The sequence below is a fragment of the Gekko japonicus genome, unplaced genomic scaffold (genome assembly GCF_001447785.1).
Source record: "Gekko japonicus isolate JY-2015 unplaced genomic scaffold, Gekko_japonicus_V1.1 scaffold1526, whole genome shotgun sequence".
Classification (NCBI taxonomy): Eukaryota; Metazoa; Chordata; class Lepidosauria; order Squamata; family Gekkonidae; genus Gekko; species Gekko japonicus.
Window position 1 is genome coordinate 343,271 of NW_015171549.1, and position 20,189 is coordinate 363,459.

The 20,189-nt window shown below is 47.8% G+C and overlaps 1 protein-coding gene across 1 annotated transcript in view; it reads left to right on the forward strand.

The window, feature by feature from the left end:
- Positions 1 to 20,189, forward strand: part of AR (androgen receptor) — a 164,589-nt gene that overhangs the window by 124,775 nt on the left and 19,625 nt on the right. The window contains exon 5 of the mRNA XM_015419688.1: positions 16,314 to 16,458. Coding sequence (XP_015275174.1) covers positions 16,314 to 16,458 — 145 coding nt within the window. The remainder of the gene's footprint in view (positions 1 to 16,313; positions 16,459 to 20,189) is intronic.

Consider the following 20,189-nt stretch of genomic DNA (forward strand, 5'->3'; position numbering starts at 1 on the left):
TCGGAATGGGCATTAAACACACAATAGTACCCCAAAAAACAGTGGCATGCATTACAGGCCCTCCAGAACAATATTCTAGAAGCAGAAACATGGAACTCTCACTCTTTTATGAACCCTTTCTAGGCCAGAATGCCTCCGGAACGACCCGGAACGGGCATTAAACACACAATAGTGCCACAAAAAACAGTAGCATGCATTACAGGCACTCCAGAACAGTATTCTAGAAGAGGAAACAGGGAACTCCCACACCTATATTAACCCTTTCCAGGCCAAAATGCCTCTGGAATGGCTCGGAATGGGCATTAAACAGATAATAGTACCGCAAAAAACAATGGCATGCATTGCAGGCACTCCAGAACAATATTCTAGAAGTTAAAACACGGAACTCTCACTCTTTTATTAACCTTTTCTTGGCCAAAATGCCTCCGGAACAGCCCGGAAAGGGCATTAAAGAGACAATAGTATTACAAGAAATAGTGGGGTGTGTTAAAGGCACCCCAGAACAATATTTTGGAAATCTAATAGCAGAGATAGTATGCACTTATTAACCCATTCTGGACCAAAATGCCTCCGGAACACTCCGGAGCAACCCGGAACGGGCATTAAACAAACAATAGTATCACAAGAAATAGTGGGGTGTGTCAAAGGCACTGCAGAACAATATTTTGGAAATCCAAACGCAGAAATACCTTGCACTTATTATCCCATTCTGGGCCAAAATGCCTCCAGAACAGGCTGGAACGGGCATTAAAGAAACAATAGTATCACAAGAAATAGTGGGGTGTGTTAAAGGCATCCCGGAACAATATTTTGGAAATCCAATCGCAGAGATAGTATGCACTTTTTTGCCCGTTCCGGGCCAAAATGTCTCCGGAACTCCTAGGAACAGGCTGGAATGGGCATTAAACAAAAAAAGTACCACAAGAAACAGTGCAGTGTGTTAAAGGCACTCCAGTACAATATTGTGGAGATCCAAACACACTTATTAATCTGTTCCAATCCAAAATGCCTCTGGAATACCTTGGAACAGGCCGGAACAGAAATTAAACCAACAATAGTACCGCAAGAAACAGTGGGATGCGTTAAAGGCAATCCAGAACAATATTTCGGAAATCCAAATGCAGAACTATCTTGCATTTATTAACTCTTTCTGGGGGAAAAGATCTCCAGAACATCTGGGAACTTTCTGGAACGGGCATTAAACAAACAAAAGTAGCACAAAAAGCAGTGGGGTTATTTAAGGGCACTCCAGAACAATATTTTGGAAATCCAGAAGTTAAACTCCCACACTTTTATTTACCCTTTCCAGGCCAAAATGCCTCTGTAATACCGCCCAACAGGCTGGAGCATGCATTCCACAGATAATCGTACCATTAAAATGCATTAAAAGCACTTGAGAACAATATGCATTACAGACACTCCTGGACAATATTTTGCAAAACAAAAAACTGGAGGACTGTACTATTATTAACCTTTCCCTCTTCAACTTCCAGTGCGTCATTCAACTTTCGAACCAATGAAAGCCAGTGTTTGTGTCACTGGTTTTGTACACATTCATCCACTGTGCACTGATGACATCCCCCATTCTCTGTATTATTGCATTCACCTTCATTTTGACTCACTGCCTGAATCAACACATTGAATTTTAAGCAGCCCTACAAACAGAGTGTAGTCCAGTGGCCAAAGGTACCACAGAATATTCAATCTTTGTCATGTTCAGTTAAAGAAGAATTGCTGCAAGCCAGCTTAGAAAACATGTATGTTAGAACAACGGGGACAACCAGTGCCAGTCTGAATAGATGTGACTGGCTGTGGAGAGTAATGCTTAAAGCAGTTTGAGTTATTCAGTAGTTTATACTACTGACATCTCTGTTTGATTGTTAGTTGGTTACAGGCCTCGGTTCCTGTTTGACTCTTCCTCTACAAGTCTCTGGCGCTGGAGGTATTCACCTCCTTCCCTCCTGCCTGCTATGGCTGCATAATTGTGAGAGATTTCTTAACATAGTGTTCCTGCCAGGGAAGCGGGGGACCCTGCCCATGAGTCTCCTTTTCATCCTCACAACAACCCTGTGGGGTAGGTTAGGTAGAGAAGGGGAGATTTGGCCTGGGGTCACTCAGCCAGCAGAGTGAGAATACAAACCTGGGTCTCCCCACATCAATCTGCAACTCTGACCACTGTGCAGTGCTGCCTGTCACCACTCCCATCGAATCCTCTATAGGAGGTTCTCCCCTCCTATAATCTGGCCAGTTGTCTTTTCCAGAAAATCCCGTAGGTCATCCCTACCTATTCATTCCAGGCCATCCGAGGAGGCATTCTGGCCTGGAAAGGGTTAATAAACATGTAAGAGTTCCCTGTTTTCACTTCTAGAATATTGTTCTGGAGGGCCTGTAATGCATGCCACTGTTTTTTGCGGTGCTATTGTCTGTTTAGTGCCTGTTCCGGGCTGTTCCGGAGGCAGTTTGGCCTGGAAGAGGTTAATAAAAGAGTGAGAGTTCCGTGTTTTCACTTCTAGAATACTGTTCTGGAGGGCCTGTAATGCATGCCACTGTTTCTTGCAGTACTATTGTCTGCTTAATGCCTGTCCCGGGCCGTTTCGAGGTGTTCCGGAGGCAGTTTGGCCTGGAAAAGGTTAATAAAAGAGTGAGAGTTCCATGTTTTCACTTCTAGAATATTGTTCTGGCGTGCCTGTAATGCATGCCACTGTTTTTTGTGGTGCTATTATCTGTTTAATGCCCGTTCCGGGCCGTTCCAGGGTGATCCGGAGGCAGTTTGGCCTGGAAAGGGTTAATAAAAGAGTGAGAGTCCCGTTTTCACTTCTAGAATACTGTTCTGGAGTGCCTGTAATGCTTGCCACTGTTTCTTGCAGTACTATTGTCTGCTTAATGCCCATTCCAGCGTGTTCCGGGGTGTTCCAGAGGCAGTTTGGCCTAGAAAGGGTTAATTAAAGAGTGAGAGTTCAGTGTGTCCACTTCTAGAATATTGTTCTGGAGGTCCTGTAATGCATGCCACTGTTTCTTGCGGTACTATTGTCTGTTTAATGCCCGTTCCAGGCCGTTCCGGAGGCATTTTGGCCTGGAAAGGGTTAATAAAAGTGTGAGAGTTCCCTGTTTTCACTTCTAGAATACTTCTGTGGAGTACCTGTAATGCATGCCACTGTTTTTGTGGTGCTATTATCTGTTTAATGCCCGTTCCAGGCCGTTCCGGAGGCATTTTGGCCTGGAAAGGGTTAATAAAAGAGTGAGAGTTCCCTGTTTTCACTTCTAGAATACTTCTGTGGAGTACCTGTAATGCATGCCACTGTTTTTGTGGTGCTATTATCTGTTTAATGCCCGTTCCGGAGGCAGTTTGGCCTAGAAAGGGTTAATAAAAGAGTGAGAGTTCCCTGTTTTCACTTCTAGAATACTTCTGTGGAGTACCTGTAATGCATGCCACTGTTTTTGTGGTGCTATTATCTGTTTAATGCCCGTTCCGGAGGCAGTTTGGCCTGTTACGGAGGTATTTTGGCCTGGAAAGGGTTAATAAAAGAGTGAGAGTCCCCTGTTTCCATTTCAAGAATACTGTTCTGGAGGGCCTGTAATGCATGCCACTGTTTTTTGCTGCACTATTGTGTGTTTAATGCCCGTTCCGGGCCATTCCGGCTTTTACCCTGCGTTTGTTGCGTGCTACAGCAGAAGACTTTTAAAAGGGTTCTCATACAGAAAAAGACAACCAAGGTCAAGCAACCTCTGCAGTTTTGTGTGTCCAAGAGCTGCCAACTACTCACCCTGTGAGGTTGGCAAGTGGCACAGTTTGCAAGGGTGGCACAGGGGGCGCCATCTTATCTACCTCTCTGAATGCTGCCTAAGTGAGGAGTGGGCTTAGATGCAGAACTGGAGCTGCAAGAATCCAAAGCATCCAGGAGAGGCTTACCTTCATTTTGAAAGGGAAGTGGAGAGTTGTTCTACACATTGCTGTAGGCAGGCATTGGTAGAGTCCCACGGCAGTTGAATGGACTGTACCATTTCAGACTATAGCTGTTTCAGTGGGATAATATCTCCCTGCATTTTTCTTTTTTTAAAAAAACCTCACGAAAAGATCATGGGCACAGCAGGGAGCAGGACGGGGTAGACTCTCTCTCTCTCTCTCTCTCACACACACACACCTGTCAAACATGCAGGGAAGGAGGAACTGCAGTTAATTATTCCAACTCTCCCTCTCCCTCTCCCTCTCCCTCTCCCTCCCTCCCTCCCTCCCTCTCAGAGGGGTCTTTGATGTGCCAGAGCTTTTGGAAACACCACCATGCATTCTGTCACCTTATATATAACAACCTAGGCTTAAGGTGGGTTCCAGACTGCTTCACGTACAAGGGAAGTATTCATATTTCCTGATGTTCCCCCATCTAAAAAGCTTCCTGCTGCTACGTCTGGGAAAGGGCTGCGGAGAACGGGGCATCCTTATGTGGGGAAACATTCAAAAACTAGGCTGCACACACTGCCCTGTACGGCCTGCAGTGGTAGAGTCCTATCACCTCCTTTGGCAAACTCGGGACAGAGTCCACATGATGCCTTGTCTGCTTGAGGCAAGGCCCAGATCAAGTCAGCTTGGATGAGGTTTTCCAGCCTCCCACTTTCACCGCTGATCCCCAGCTGGCAGAGATCGGCTGCTTTGGAGGGTGGCCTCTTCTTCTGTGGCATTGGACCCCCTGCGGAGGCCCCTCCCCTCCCCCAACCCCGCCCTCTCCCGGCTCCACCCCCAAAGTATCCAGGCATTTCCCGGCCCAGGCCTGGCAACCCTAGCGTGGAGCATAGCAGGCAAGTAGGGTTGACAACCTCCAGGTGGGGCCTGGAGGTCTTCTGGAATTACCGCTGCTCCCCAGGCTACAGAGGTCAGTTCCCTTGGAGAAAATGGCCGCTTTGGAGGGTGGTGGTCTAAAAACCATTATCCCCCACTGAGGTCCCTCCCCAAACCCACCCTGCCCAGGCTCCACCCCTAGAGCCCCAGGAATCTCTCCACCCACAGTCGGCAACCCTGTGAAGCTCTCAGCACCAGGACCCAGTTTGCCTTCCCGACAAGCTGAATGAGAACCTTTTGGTTCAGGGTCATGTGGGGGGAGGGGGAGGGGGAGGCCTTTCACTGGGACTCTAGCCAGGCAAAGGTTCGCCCACCTGCATTCCAGGCTCCGCTGCCGCTGCCGTCGCTGCCACCGCCGCCTCTTATTGCTGCTGAGCTGCTCCGTTGTCATCGTGCCACCTTTGGCGAGGATGGCAAAGGCCCCCTCCTAATAGACACCAGTAGAGAAGCATCGGTGGACCAGCCTGAACCAGGAAACGTGCAACATTTTGTTTTATTTGTAAATCTCCTTTTCTCCCTAATCAGGACCCAAAACAGCTTTGCCCACTGGTCTCCCCTCCTCCATCCTTTCCTCAAAACAGCCATGTCAGGTAGGCCAGGCTGAACGATTGTGATGGGGCCCGGGGTCACCTGGCCAGCTTCCATTAACCCACTTTAGAAAAATCCACGGAGGCTGCAAGCACCCTGCAATGCTCCCTCTAGGTTGTGGAGTCTTGCGAGTAAAAATTCTCCTTTGTGAGCTCCTGGCATTAAAGCTGTGAGCGAGCGATTTGGCTTCTGCATAAATCAGTTTGCTCTGGAGCCATCCTTCCTGAGCTAAGAGAAAAATGTGTGAGCTGGAGGCTAAAAAACTGTGAGCTTGCTCACACTAACTCACCTTAGAGGGAACACTGGCACCCTGTAGCATTATCCAAAACTGTCTCATCACTGTAAACATATAATCATTCCTCCCACACTGATTGGGACATGGAACCAACTTGCATATGAATATTAAGTTCTTTGATCTATCATAGCAATGAGGTAAAGGGCAGTTATCTTAATTTGGGTGGGGTAAGATGATCATCATTTCTGCTTGGAGTATTTGCTCAGCAGACATGATACATGTAAACTTTAAGTCTGAAATGCAAAGATGTTAAGGATGTGCTGGAAGTATACATTGCTGAGATGAACCATATTGCGTACTTGCCGGAAGCCAAATGACTGCTGGGTATTTAATACCTACTGAGCATAGATAGTAAAAAGGGACTTGTTATTAGTATAGAGGTGAAACGTTTAATTATGGTGGGAAAACTGTGTTTAAAATGGGCATCGTGTGCCAAGTCCTACTGGTATCGCTGGGCGTCCTTCTAAGCAAGTCTTCTGAGCAGAGCAGCCAAGGCATTTTCAGCCACCCATTGGAAAGAGAGAAGCAGCAGCCACTGAAACCGGAGGCTGAGAGTGGGCTCTGCTCTGCTGTGGCTCACCCGTGGCTCCCGCTGAGTCCTCCGAGCAGAGGAGCAAGTCCCCCGGTGAAGGCTGGGGGCTCTCAAGTTCAGCAGACTCTGGACCTGACTCCTGTTCATGGAGCAGTGGATGGATTTATTAGCATGGCGCAGTTTAGAACTTTGTGAAATTCTCCTCCAACAGTGCTAGCTTGGGCAGCTTTCCTGAGCCCTTTCCCCTCTGCCTGGGATCGCTTCCCGTCAGGAGGCTCCTTGCCCGAGTCTCGTCTCTCTCATAACCTCATGAGTTGGCCCTAGACGAGCAGCTGCAAGAGACCTAACCGAGTCATCACTGCATTAGGGCGACTGATATTCTACCACCACCACCACCATCATCAAGAGAATTAATTTACTTACAAGAAACACCGAGCAGACCAAATGCATATAAGAAAGCATCCCTTTTCCAGCACAGTTTGCCTCAGATGTGGAACTCTTTGTTGCAGAAGAGGGTTAGGGTTCGAGAGATGACTGGCTTCTCGTTGGGGCCCCAAGGATTGCTTAAGACGTTGACTCTCCCCAGAACAAAAACTGGCAGGTTAAAAGGACGAAGTCCCAAGGTGGGTATTTTCAGCCTGGTGATAGATTTATGGACGTTGGGCTGCAGGAGCAAGTAGGCCGCCTTCTGCAGTCTCCGAAATCAGTTAGAAAGGGACTGCTGTGCCCACCATCCGTCCTGCACAGCCTGTGGATGGAACCCCGTTTCATTTCAGAAGCCGACCTTTAGAATGGAGCGACATGGGATTCCTCACTGAATGATCTCTGCTGCTCTGCCGGGGAAAGGAGAACCATTCCACGTTCGTAGCACTGATATCTCTTAGTGCTGCTCTCTACGGAAACAGGTCGGCTCACAGAAGTGCCTGGTGACTGAAGGGCAGAGACCACTTTGAAGACGCAGCTAGCTTCAAAAATGGAAGGGGAGACGGGCGAAGGAAGAGGAGATGGGCCAGCAGGAAGAAGCCTCCTCATCACACAGCAGTCTTTCTGTTGCATTCCCAAATGGGTGAGAAGTTTCGATAATCCCCTGATGGTGGGAATGAATGGTTCAATGAACTGACTTCAGCAGGTAAATGAAATAGAAGAAGCAGGTCTCATTAAATTTCCTATAAGAGAAGCATTCTGGCCAGATGATTGCTCCGCCACTGGAGGTTTTCACATTTGTTCTACTTCTTCTTCTAACCCATTTTTGTATGGGGAAGAAAACCACCAAATCAAATCCAAAGCCACTAATTCAAAAGCCAAGAATCCAGAAATCACAATATATTCTGATATTTATGCTTCCAAAGCAACCTTCTGTGTTAATCTTGCATCTCTCTTTTCTGCAAGTTGAAACTCAGGCTTACCAGCCTGAAATCCACATTCAGAAACTCCTAAAAATGGAACCCTTTGGAAACTGCATCCAGTTGTTTAATTGGATGTATTTGAGTATTTGGGGGGGGGGTGTTGGTGCACATTTATGCTGAAGCAGAAATATGAGCTTGTATTAAACTATGGCAGAGATAATTATTGTACACATTGCCTTTGTTGGATGAACCACAAAGGCCTTTTATAAGTGTATGTTCATGCTCTAAATAACATTTTGGTCCTTTTCCAGTTAAAACTCCACTCACAGAGCCTCAGTTTATGAAGACTTTATGGTGCATCTGCTCGTGTGTTTCCCTACCAAGCCATTATATTTAGTTGCTGAGTCCTTGGGGGTGGCTGAGGATAGAAAATCCGGTGCCCTCTTTCACATCTCTGGTGGCTCTAAAACAGTTCTTTTGGCATTTGGGTTGACAACTCCAGATTAGGACATTCCTGGAGATTTGGGGTTGGAGCCTAATTAGGGTGGGGTATAATGTCATAGAGTCCGTCCTCTGAGACAGCCTTTCCCCCCAGGATCATTGATTTCTGTAGTCTGGTGATCACTTGTAATTCCAGGAGATCTGCAGGCCCCACCTGGAGGCTGGCAACCCAGATGGCATATCCTGCCATTACTAAACGTTCTCAAGATTTCAGTTAAAAACTTCAAAAAAAGGAAGTTGCTGTTCAGAATTCCATGTTTTTAACTGAAATCTCAAGTTTCATGTCCTCAAAAAGTGATGGTCATGTGAGTCATGATAGGCCATTACCACAGATTCAGCATTTAACACAGGATGGGCACTCACTTTGAGAAACTGGCGGCTTCTACGACAAGAAGCAGCAGCTGAGGTTCCTCAGCTGTCACGTTACAAAATGTTACACCATTTAGCTTAAAAGTAGATGAACAATCATTTTAGAACCAGTGGAATAATGATCATATAGAACAGGAGTGGGCAGTTTTTTCCAGCCTGAGGGCCGCATCTGCTTTCATTCCTGGCAGATGAAACCGAAAGAGCTGGTGAGCAGGCAGGAGTTCTGGGAAGTGATGGGAAACCCAGATGTGGCCCTCTCTCCCGCCGGGATATTCTTAAGGGTTCTCCAGATGTTCCACAGTTTTTCAGGAGCATGAACGTCCTTCAGCTTCTTTCAATAGTTCATAGCATAGCTTGAGGGACAGATGAAAAGATTTCGTGGGGCTCAGGCCTTCCTGCCCGCAGGCCTTCGGTTTCCCACCTCTGTCCTGGGATGCAGAGGCCTACAGGCCTGGGGGCTGGAGAAGATTTATTTTATTTACTTCCAGTTTATACCCCGCCTTGCCGGTACAAACTGGCTCAAGGCGGCTTACACATGTCACAATACAATATAAGATCAATAAATACTATAAAATTCATAATCAAACAATTACATAAAGTGCTAGTACAAACAGTGCAAACAACGGTGGTTTCCTGTACATGATCCAGTTAGAAAAGACCATCCGACATTGTAACAGGGCCGTGGCATATTCGGTAAACAAATTTTTATTATTTTCTTAGGAACATAACATATAAAATTAAATCATTCAGTCCATTGTTTACCCCATTCCCTTCCTCTCCTCCCTCCAGTGGCTTCCCGCAATGCTTCACTCCCTTCTTACAAATTTCTTTATATCATTAACACATCATTTGTTATCATACAACCTCAAGATAACATCATTTGACTTAATATTGATCTAAACATATTAAGTTTTGTTTTACATCCCAGTTCTTTTCCAGATATATTTTAAAGTCATTCCATTCTTGAAAAAACACGTTGTCTTCTTGATTATTCAACTTCTTTGTAATTTTATCCATTTCTGCCATGAACAGAACTTTTTGTATCCAGTCTTCGATTTCTGGTACTTTCTCAGTCTTCCAAAATTGTGCATAAATCATCCTCGCTGTTGTAATAAGGTACCAGAATAAAGTCCTTTTAGTCGAGTTAACTTCTTCCATTTTTAATCCCAAAAGCAGAATTTCAGGCGCTTTCTTGAAAGAGCACTTAAGTATTTTTTGCATTTCTTTGTGGACTTTTGTCCAAAAGAGTGTAGCTTTTTCACAAGTCCACCACATATGGTAAAATGAGCCCTCATGTTTTTTACATTTCCAACATTTATTTGACATATTCTGGTTCATATTTGCAATTTTCTTTGGGGTCATATACCACCTATACATCATTTTATAACAATTCTCTCTAACATTGGTACAGGGTGATATCTTAATAGCATTTTTCCACAAATATTCCCAGGTTTCTATGTCAATTTCCTTGTTCATATTTATTGCCCATTTTAACATTTGCTCTTTCACAGTCTCATCTTCTGTATACCATTTTAACAACACTTTATACATTTTAGAGATATCTTTTCCCCCTCCACTCTCCCATACCTTTTCCATTTCATTTTTTTCCTCTCTAAAACCATAATTTCTTTTGTCTGACCTAAAAAGGTCAGAGATCTGCATGTATTTCAACCATTCATATTCATATTCAATTTCATTCTGCTTTTTCATTACCCATTCTGTTCCCTCTTTTTTTATTATGTCTTTATACAGCAACCAATCTTTGTCTCTACGTCTTGAGTAAGATGTTAACACTTCCACTGGTACAATCCAAAGTGGCCTTACATCACCAAAATATTTTTTATATCTCATCCATACCACAAATAATGCTTTTCTTACCACATGATGCTTAAAAAAGCTATCCATTTTTGTTTTGTCATACCATAAATATGCATGCCAACCAAATCTACAATCATGACCTTCTAACCCCAATAGCTTATCATTTTCTAATTTCACCCATTGCTTCAACCAGGTCATACAAACCGCTTCATAATATAATCTGAGATTTGGTAGCTGTAGTCCACCTCTGTCCTTGGCATCACAAAGTATTTTCATCTTAATTCTCGGTTTCTTAGGGCCGTGGCATATTCAACTTATGATGGTACATTCATCAGTGGCAGCTCCTAATCGAAGGCCCGGTGGAAAGGCTTTGTTTTACAGGCCCTGCGGAACTGTAGAAGGTTTCTCAGGGCCCTGATGTCCTCCGGGAGCTCATTCCACCAGTGTGGAGCCGCCACTGAGAAGGCCCTGGACCTCGTGATGGCCAGTCTGGCGTCTTTGGGGCCAGGGAGAGTCAGGCGATTTTGCGTCCCTGACCTCAGTGCTCTCTGGGGAAAGGCGGTCCCTCAGGTAGGCAGGCCCCCAACCATATAGGGCTTTAAAGATCACCAGCACCTTGAAACGAATCCGGTATGCTATTGGCAGCCAGTGCAATGGCTTCAGCACAGGCTGGATGTGATCTCGTATGGAAAGCCCCATCAGCAGCCTGGCTGCCGCATTTTGCACCAGTTGCAGCTTCCGGATTTGAGACAAGGGCAGCCCCATGTAGAGGGCGTTGCAGTAGTCTAATCTCGAGGTGACCATAGCATGGATCACTGTTGCCAGGTCATTGTGTTCAAGAAAGGGAACCAACTGCCTAATCAGCCGCAGATGGTAAAAGGCTGACTTGGCAGTGGCTGCTACTTGGGCCTCTATTGTTAAAGAGGCATCCAGGAGCACTCCCAAACTCCTGACCTTTGGCGCTGGCACCAAAGGCACCCCGTCAAAGGTCGGTAATGGGATCCCTACTCCTGAGCCGCTCCAACTCAGGCACAGGACCTTCGTCTTTGTTGGATTCAATTTCAATTGGCTCAGTCTAAGCCAGCCCGCCATGTCCTGAAGCACCCGCTCAAGGTCATCTGCGGTAGAGTTGGACTGACCGCCCAACAACAGATATAGCTGGGTGTCATCGGCGTATTGATGGCACCCTAGCCTATGCCTCCGGGCAATCTGGGAGAGGGCGCATGTAGATGTTAAATAACATCAGGGATAACACCGCCCCTTGAGGGACCCCACACACCAGTGGGTACCTCTTGGACGTCTGTTCCCCAACCGCCACTGTCTGTCCCCGACCTTGGAGAAAGGAGATGAACCATTGTAGGGCAAGCCCCTGAATCCCATTGTCGGCTAAGTGGTAGATCAGCAACTGATGGTCGACCATGTCGAACACCGCTGACAGGTCCAACAACAGCAGTGCCGCCGTGGCGCCTCGATCCAGGTGCCTCCAGAAGTCATCTGTGAGGGCAATCAGTGCCATCTCTGTCCCATAGCCTGGCCGAAAGCTGGACTGGAATGTGTCTAGCATGGAAGTGTCATCCATAAAGCTCTGCAACTGAATCACTGCCACTGTCTCAAGTCATTTGCCCAAATAGGGCAAATTGGAGACCAGCCAATAGTTGGCCAATTCAGCTGGGTCCAAGGATGGTTTTTTTCAGGAGAGGGTGGATCATCGCTTCCTTGAGTGCCCTCGGGAACTGTCCCTCTGTGAAGGACCTGTTGGTAATATCCCTGAGAGCACCTCGCAATCCCTCGTGGCTAGCTTTTATGAGCTATGAAGGACACGGGTCAAGGCTGCTGTCACGGCTCAGGTGGGGTGTCACCTGATGCTGCCACCACTCTGGATTTAGGTTCCCTTAAGAAGGCCCAGAGCACCCTCCCAAGACCTTCAGACCTCCCTTTAGGCTGAATAACAGGCGTGAGGACCGGGCAGAGTAAAACAAGGAAAAGGTTTATTTTATAGGAGGTAAAACAACAAGGTGCAGTAAGTGGGTGAAAAGAAGAGAAATCAAATGCCCTAACGCGTCTAAATATACTGTCCCTAGTGGCCTTACACTACTCACCCCTCCCTCAGGATGAGGGTTTTTCCCCTGCAGCAGCCTTCTTTCTGGCTCTGCCCTCTGGAAGAAAGAACAGCTCTTCCTGCTGCTCCAGAACTTTTATTCCCAGTCCTCCTCTTTTCCTGTTGGTCAATTTTGGCTCCAAAACCTCCCAGGGGCTTCTGGGAGTTGTAGGCCCAGCCTCACCTACTGCTAGCCAGGCTCTCTGGGCCTAGTAGGCCTCTGGTAGCACAGCACGGATCATGACAGCTGCACATAGTTGGGCGTACTGTTGAGAGCAATCTGTCGACTTCCTCAAGGCTGAGTGGACTTAAATAATCCAGAATGGAACTAGAAGACGTACATGGGGCCTCGGGTTCACTCACTGTCTCAACTGTGGCGGGGAGATTGCGGCGGAGCAGGAAGACTTTATCTGCAAAATAGCTCGCAGAAGCCTCACAGCTGATAACCAGTTCCCTAGCATTTGGTCTGCCCTGAGGCAGCTCTGTTAATGACCGAAAAAGTTCTAAACAATTGTGCCAGGCGTGAGCTAGCATAGAATTCTCTCTTTACGACTTTGACTGTCATCTCATAGGATCTCATAAATGTCCTATAGGATGCTCTTGTTGCTTCGTCGCAAGCGCACCGCCACCATCTCTCTAGTCATCTGAGCTCTCATTTCATCAGCCACAGCCCCTTGGTGAATCAAGGAGCCAGCTTGGAGCGAGGGCGCAGAGGGCGTTGGGGAGCAATCTCGTCGATGGCAGTCGAGAGTTCGCCATGCCAGTCCTCGACTAACTCATCTAGCGGGTCACCAGGGAGTATAGGATCCCATAGAGCCATCTGAAGTTGCTGAGGGTCCATTTGGCTCCGCGGGCGAGCTAAAATGCGCTCACCGTCCAAACAGGGTTGGGGTGCCACATTCACGTGGCCCTTCAGGGGCATGGTGGTCCGACTATGGAACTGCCATAGCACTGTAACCCCCGCCACAAAGATCAAATCAAGCATGTGACCGGCTCTGTGCGTGGGGGCTGTTACATATTGGAGAGTCCCAGTGCCACCATGGATGACACCAAGTCCACCACCATTGGAGAGGCTGCATCATCGGCATGGACATTGAAGTCACCCAGGACAATCAGTCTAGGGAACTCCAATGCCCAGTCGGACACGGCCTCAACCAGGGATGACAAGCAGTGTTCCCTCTAAGCTGAGTTAGTGCGAGCTAGCTCACATTTTTTTACCTTCTGGCTCACACATTGTTTCTTAGCCAGGGGTCATTTCATAGAAAAAGAGGTGCAGGAGCTCATTAGTATAACTCATTAGCATAACTCATTTGCATGTGCCACACACCCTAACATCACCGGAAGTGTGTCAGAGGGCAACACTCACCACTCAGGATCCACTGGACTGTTTTGGATTGCTAGCTATGGGGGGGGGGGACGTGCAGATCTGTCCTCACAGACGAGGAAGAGCTTGTACATGATTAAAACTTGGTCCTAAAGGTGCCACTGGACTGTTTTGGGCCAGGGGGGGCTCTGCAACTTACCTGCCTGCTTCTTGCTCTGACTGAGGGCTGCTGGGAGCAGGGGGTGGGACTTGTTGCATGTGCCCACCTCCTGGGCTCTTTACTGCCAGAGCTCCACTCCTGTGTGCTCCTGCAGGAAATGACCCCTGGTCTTAGCTCAGGAAAGATGGCTCCAGAGCAAACTAATGTATGCAGTAGCCAAATCCCGCACTCACAACTTTAATACCAGTAGCTCGCAAGGTAGAATCTTTGCTCACAAGACTCCACAGCTTAGAGGGAGCATTGATGACAGGCTGTCGGCTGGTGCATTGGGTGATCAGTACACTAACCAAATAGCCAAACTCTCCCCAGCTTCCCACTCTATGCCTGTGAGCCTCAATGGCGGGAGTGCCCTGAAGGAGTAAGCCTCCCGGATGAACAGAGCCACTCCTCCCCCACCTCGTAGTCTGTGATTGGTGGAGGATGGAGTACCCAGGTGGAGCCAGTTGGGAGATTTCTACGGTCTCCCCTTCTCGTACCCAGGTCTCCGTCATGCACACCAGGTCCACATTTTGCTCCAAGAGAAAGTCCTGCAGGACCGCGGTCTTATTGTTTATGGACCTGGCATTGCACGGCACCAGTGACGGAGAGGGGGCATTTCTCCTAGCCCCACTGACTGCCACCTTTGGGATGGGGCGCAGGCTGGAAGGTGGCTGAGCTTCTCTTTTTCTCTGTCGCCTTCCCTTCATGATCCACCTGGCCCCACCGCTATACTTTCCCCTCCACATGAGCACTGGAATACCCTGACCCATCATCACCATTTTGATGGTCTTCGTAAAACCACAGACCGATTTGTGGTGCTTGGCTAACCAGCATGTGCAACACAACAATATTATCAACTCGATCGGCGGTTTCTGAAATTAAATACAAATTTGACATAAGCTACAATATCACTATCAGTTTTATTTCACGCCCACTTAATTAAATCCGGTAGCCAAAAAGCCTATTTATTTACTTATTTTTATTTATGTCTTCTTTGTTTCCTGCCCGCCCCCTCCCATTCACCCCTCAGCACATCAGTAGTTTCAATAAGTAATGGCTGAGCTGGTCTATGGCAATTTTACTATAGGCCCCAGATAACCTTCTGTTAATTAATTTGTAAATTAGAAATGACAAACTAATTAATTAATCAAACTTCAATGTAGGGCATTCAGTACGACTAATTCATTTGTCAAATTAATCAATAATCTATAATTAAATGGGGAATAACAATCAATGGCACAATGACACAATAACAATCAATAGCATACTCAATTTATACATCCCTGTCCTAGCCCCATTACAGAGAAATCACAGCCCTTGCTCGGAAGTATGAGCCTGGGCTCTTGAGAGTGTGGCCACAGGATGTGGGGCTTGCTTATGATTTCTTTCAGGCTCAGTGACATTGAATGACATGAATGTCTTCCTTTTCTTCTACCCCTGCAAAGCATTCGTTTGTGATTGTCTAAACAGGGCCTCCTAGAGCTTTGTCTGTTTTGCTCCTGATTGTTGGGTCTTCGTATTTAGTGAGAGTCACACTTATGTTCAAGTCTATCACCTTGAGATCTGTTGTAATAGCAAAAGCTTTCCAGCCACCACCTGGCAGTTGGCAACCCTAACTAAGTAACAAGAAACTCAAAATAACCAATTATGTGAATAGTGTTTTTTGCTGAGTGTGAAATCGCTCCACTTTCCAATATATAGGACAGAAGGACTCACATTCTAGCCGTATCTGAAGAAGTGAGCAGTGACTCACGAAAGCTCATCCCCTATGCAGCTGGAGAATTTTAAAAGATTCAAAAATACAAGGGGATCTGCTAATCAAAGACTTTAAGTCCTTTTTAAACATTAAGCTTAATCTAAGATTCTGAATTATTCTGGGTTAAATGTAAAAAAAAAAAGTTTGATTTGGAAGCACGGGAGTTCTTTGCAGTATCCCTGATCCTCCATGTTTCTGAGTTATGGGGGAAATGCTGTTCAAACAAATTACAAATATGATTGGACTCCAATGGTAACTAGAGAAAGAAATTTTTACTTACAAAAATAGAAGCACATCTTACGTGACATGTTCATGTAGGTACATTTTAACTTATTGAGAACAGATTAACTTTAAAAAGGTTAACTAGCTCCAAGTCCCGGTAAGTGAGAGAAGAGAGGTCTTATATATGAAACAGAAGGCAATCAGTGGCCAAAGAGGCTCAACATCTAACCAATGAGAGGAGGGTGGGGCCAAGTGGACCTGAATGAGAGAGTTCTCTTAACCCTTTCCCTCCCAGATCCTCTTGCAATACAATATCCAACAGTTTCTTCCACGTGGAGATGCCTGGATGCTATGCATGAAGCACACGTGCCCTCTTAACACAGCAAGTGCTGAGATGCTCTGCTGACCTTCCATTGTTCATTTCCTTGCTCTAGGATTCCGTAACCTGCATGTGGATGACCAAATGGCAATCATTCAGTACTCCTGGATGGGCCTGATGATTTTCGCCATGGGATGGAGATCATTCACCAACGTGAACTCCCGGATGCTGTACTTTGCTCCAGATTTGGTCTTCAACGAGTAAGTTCTAGCTTTCATTGCAGATGTCTGCCTGGGATTGAATGGGATGTAAGGTGGGTGGGAGTATGTGTCATCATTGTCTCTTAAGGGGCCCCTGAGTGACAGCAGGAACTCTTTCAGTCTTTCCTCTGGGATGGAAGCCTGCTCCAGTTCTTTGCCCTCAGAAGCGAGCGCTTGCATGATGGTGACTGACTGGTGCTTGTGGGGACGCTCCTCAGGATCCCGTTGCTCGTTGGCTTTGATTGTCCCCAGCTGCTTGTGAACAGCTTGCATGGATGAGGAGCAGTGAAGTGAGGCTCTGTCTGTGGCTGCCCCTTCATATGTCCCTTCACGTTGCAACTACGGACATGTGGGACCACGTTAGGCAGAATCATCCTCTAGTCCAGTTCCTGCTCTTCAGGGTCTCAGGCAGGGCAAAAGCTTTCCCGATACCGACTGCCTGAAATCCTTTCCATTGGAGATGCTGGGGATTGATCTGGAGACCTTTCGTAGACAAAGCATCCTTCCCATTTATCTCTTACGCGCCCTTCCGATGCCGGCGCTTTGAATCTCCTGGGAGCAGGTTGCAGCAGGATTTGAACTGTCAACCACAGCAAGAACAAAACTCCAAATACCAGTCAAGATGCATTGGAGTGTGTGAACTCAGTAGAACAGGGGTGCCCAATCTTTCGAGCCCGTGGGCACTTTTGGGATTCTGACCAGGGTGGAGGGCACAACTGTAGCACCACCACACAATGCCAGGGAGGAGAGAAATAACCGTAATACTGACCCTCCAGTGTTTCAGGCAGGAAGAAGCCCTGCTTAACAGGAGGCCTTTCGAAATGGACGTGGGGTGGTGGTGGGGTGGAAAGGGCCATCAACCCTGCAGGGCTTCCGAGGCCGGGGACGGACGTTCAGAGGTGGGTGTGCCCTGGCCTGCGTCCTCGGTGGTCTCCCATGATCCGAGGACTGGCCGGGGCCGACCCGGCTTAGCTGCTGAGATCTGACGAGGTCAGGCTAACCTGGGCCATCCAGGTCAGGGCTAACATGGACATGTTGTTTACAACGAAGTCTGAGCCCGGAGCCACCTTTCGGACGGAGGGCTCTTCTTCAGCAGTGTCATTTTGGTTGCTCGTTTGTACCTATTGCTTTGGGTCCCCCTCCTTTTCCACACATGTTTTGCTCCCTCTGGGACTACTAGAGAGAGCAAAACACATTGGGAGAGGCCTGCACACAAAAGCTCATATCCAGAATAAAACTTGGTTGGTCTTAAAGGCGTCCAGTCTGGACTCAGGCTTTGTTCTGTTGCTGCAGACTAACAGGGCGACCCACCTGGATCTATATGGTCTAAAAATATTTTTCTTGAATACGCACAGCTTACCTTCCTGCACGCAGTTTGGATCCTTGTGCCTGTGGTGGCGGCAGCTGCTGCTGGAGCAACTTCTAAAAACCAACGCAGCCCAGCAGCTCTCCAGTAGCCAATCAGAAGCCCCCCTGGCCCCTCCCGCTTTCTGAAACCCCTTGGCGGAGCCGGCGGGGGCTCTTGCTCTCCAGGCCTTCTGATGGGCCGCTGGAGATCCCGTTGCTTGTGAAGATTTTTTAAAAGCTTCTGTTTCAGTATGCAAGATACCGTTTAAGAACCAGCCATTTCCAAGATCTGATCGTTAACAGTCTCATGAACTATTTGGTTGGCGAGGAGATTCACAAGACAGCTTCGGTGCCCAGCAATACTGCAGGAAATCTCACATTCTGGTGCTTTTTCCTCACCGAAACCCGCGTGGAGCTGAGGCCTCACAGGCAGCAGGCGAGGGGTCCTTGGCTGCCTGCCAGTAGCCAGTGATCTGTGACAAATGGACAAGAGAAGTACCCATCCAGCCTCCGTGGGAGGACCCTCGCTCTGAGTTCAGCATTAGCAGCCCAAACCCAGAATAGCGTTTTTATTACACCTCTTAGGAAGAAGGAGGGAGCAGCCCCATTTTATGTCCCCTGAGGCCTTTCTGAGAATTGCTTTGTGACCAGTGCTAATTCCCATGACACTCTCTCTCCCCCCCCCTCTCCTTCACGTGCACACTTTGGATGGGCATGCTTAGAGTATCACCTGTGGCTGCTTCCAGCAGTTTCACAAGCAGAAACAGCATGCGTCTCCCGAGTGGTGCTGGCATGTGGCAAGAGCTGGCGGGCTGCCAGTTAGGGGATGGGCCCAAATCCTGGAAGAGCAGTGAGAAGCCCTCGTTACGATTAGCGTCGGGAGTGGGGACATGACAGGGGCAGGTACTTTGCTAACAGAAGGCTTGCTCGGCAACCTTCTCTGAAAGAAACCTCAGCCAAAAACACTCCCCTCATTCCTGTTGCCGATGACTGCAAGCAGAGAAAACGCAGCCTTTCTCTAGGAACGTTAACTTCCAAGAATCCATAAGTAACCAGGAAATAGACTCCAGGATGGGGCTATGTAGATGTGGGGAGGCTCGATTCTCCAGGCGTGGGTTGGCAGAGGTGAGGATCAGAACAAGCCCTGGCCCGGATGCTGTCAATGGGGGAACACCTGCATTTTCTCCCATGGAAGCGAATTAGTGCTGTTTGTCTCCTATGAGCAAAAGGAAAGTACCTGGGGACAAAACTGCAGTGAGGCAGGACCTGTCCCTGACACTGAGCGGCTTGGCCCTTGCGGGCAGAGTTTCCAGCAGAGGTCGGAAAGCAGCCATTCCAGCCAGAATGCCGGGCATTATTGGGCTAGGAAGAAAATCAGAGCCCGGACCTGGGAAACCCTAAGGAGAGTCAGCCCTAGTTAGAAGGTGGATGGGGGACCCCCAGGGAAGTCTAGGGTTGCAACGCGGAGGCAGGCAATGGCAAGCCACCTGTGAACATCTCTTGCCTTGAAAAACCCACAGGGTTGTCATAAGTCACCCAAGACTTGATGGCAAAAAAAATCAGAACTAGAATGGCCAACCTCCAGGTAAGGCCTGGAGACCTCACAGAATTACAAGTGATCTCCAGACAGCAGAGATCAGTTCCCCTGGAGTGGACTCTGTGACATTATAAGCTATGAGTCTCTATGATTCTAAGCTGCTGAAGTCCCAAACACCACTGCTCCAGGCTCCGCCCCCAAACCGCCAAGAATTTCCCAACCTGAAAATGACGATCCCAACAACAGATGTGTTTTATCAGACTAATCACCCATTGAGCAGTTCCCAAGCAGAAGGGGGTGGGGGGGGTGTCCACTCCCTGCCCCCAGGGCCTGGTGCCTGCACATGGAGGTTCTCTTCAGCTTTCATGCCTGACAGTCCCAGTTGGCAGTCTTGTTTGCAATAGCCATTTTGTGAATATTCACCAGATTATGGCTGCATTTTCAGACATTCGCATTAGTTGTCAGGAATTGGCATACAAACAGCAACAGGCACCACATTTTTATTGTTTCAGAGTCCCGCGAGCGACACACAAGTTAGGGTTGCCAGGTTCATTGGAAATGCTGGTGGAGGGTGGGGGGTGGGGGGGACATTCCGGGAGCTGGAAGTGACGTCGCATGACGTGCCTGAAGTTACATAGGCATGCCGGTGACAGTGGGGGCAATACTCTGGTTTTTGGGCAAAACTCTGTGGCAAAATCAGCCTCAAACTGTGGAGTTTTACCCAAAACCAGAGAATTGCCCTCAACATCTCCAACATGCCTACATCACTTCTGGGTGATGTAGGCACACCACGTTTATTTCCGGTGACGCTGCTGTTTGGGGGGGATTGTGGGCACTGTGCTAGGAG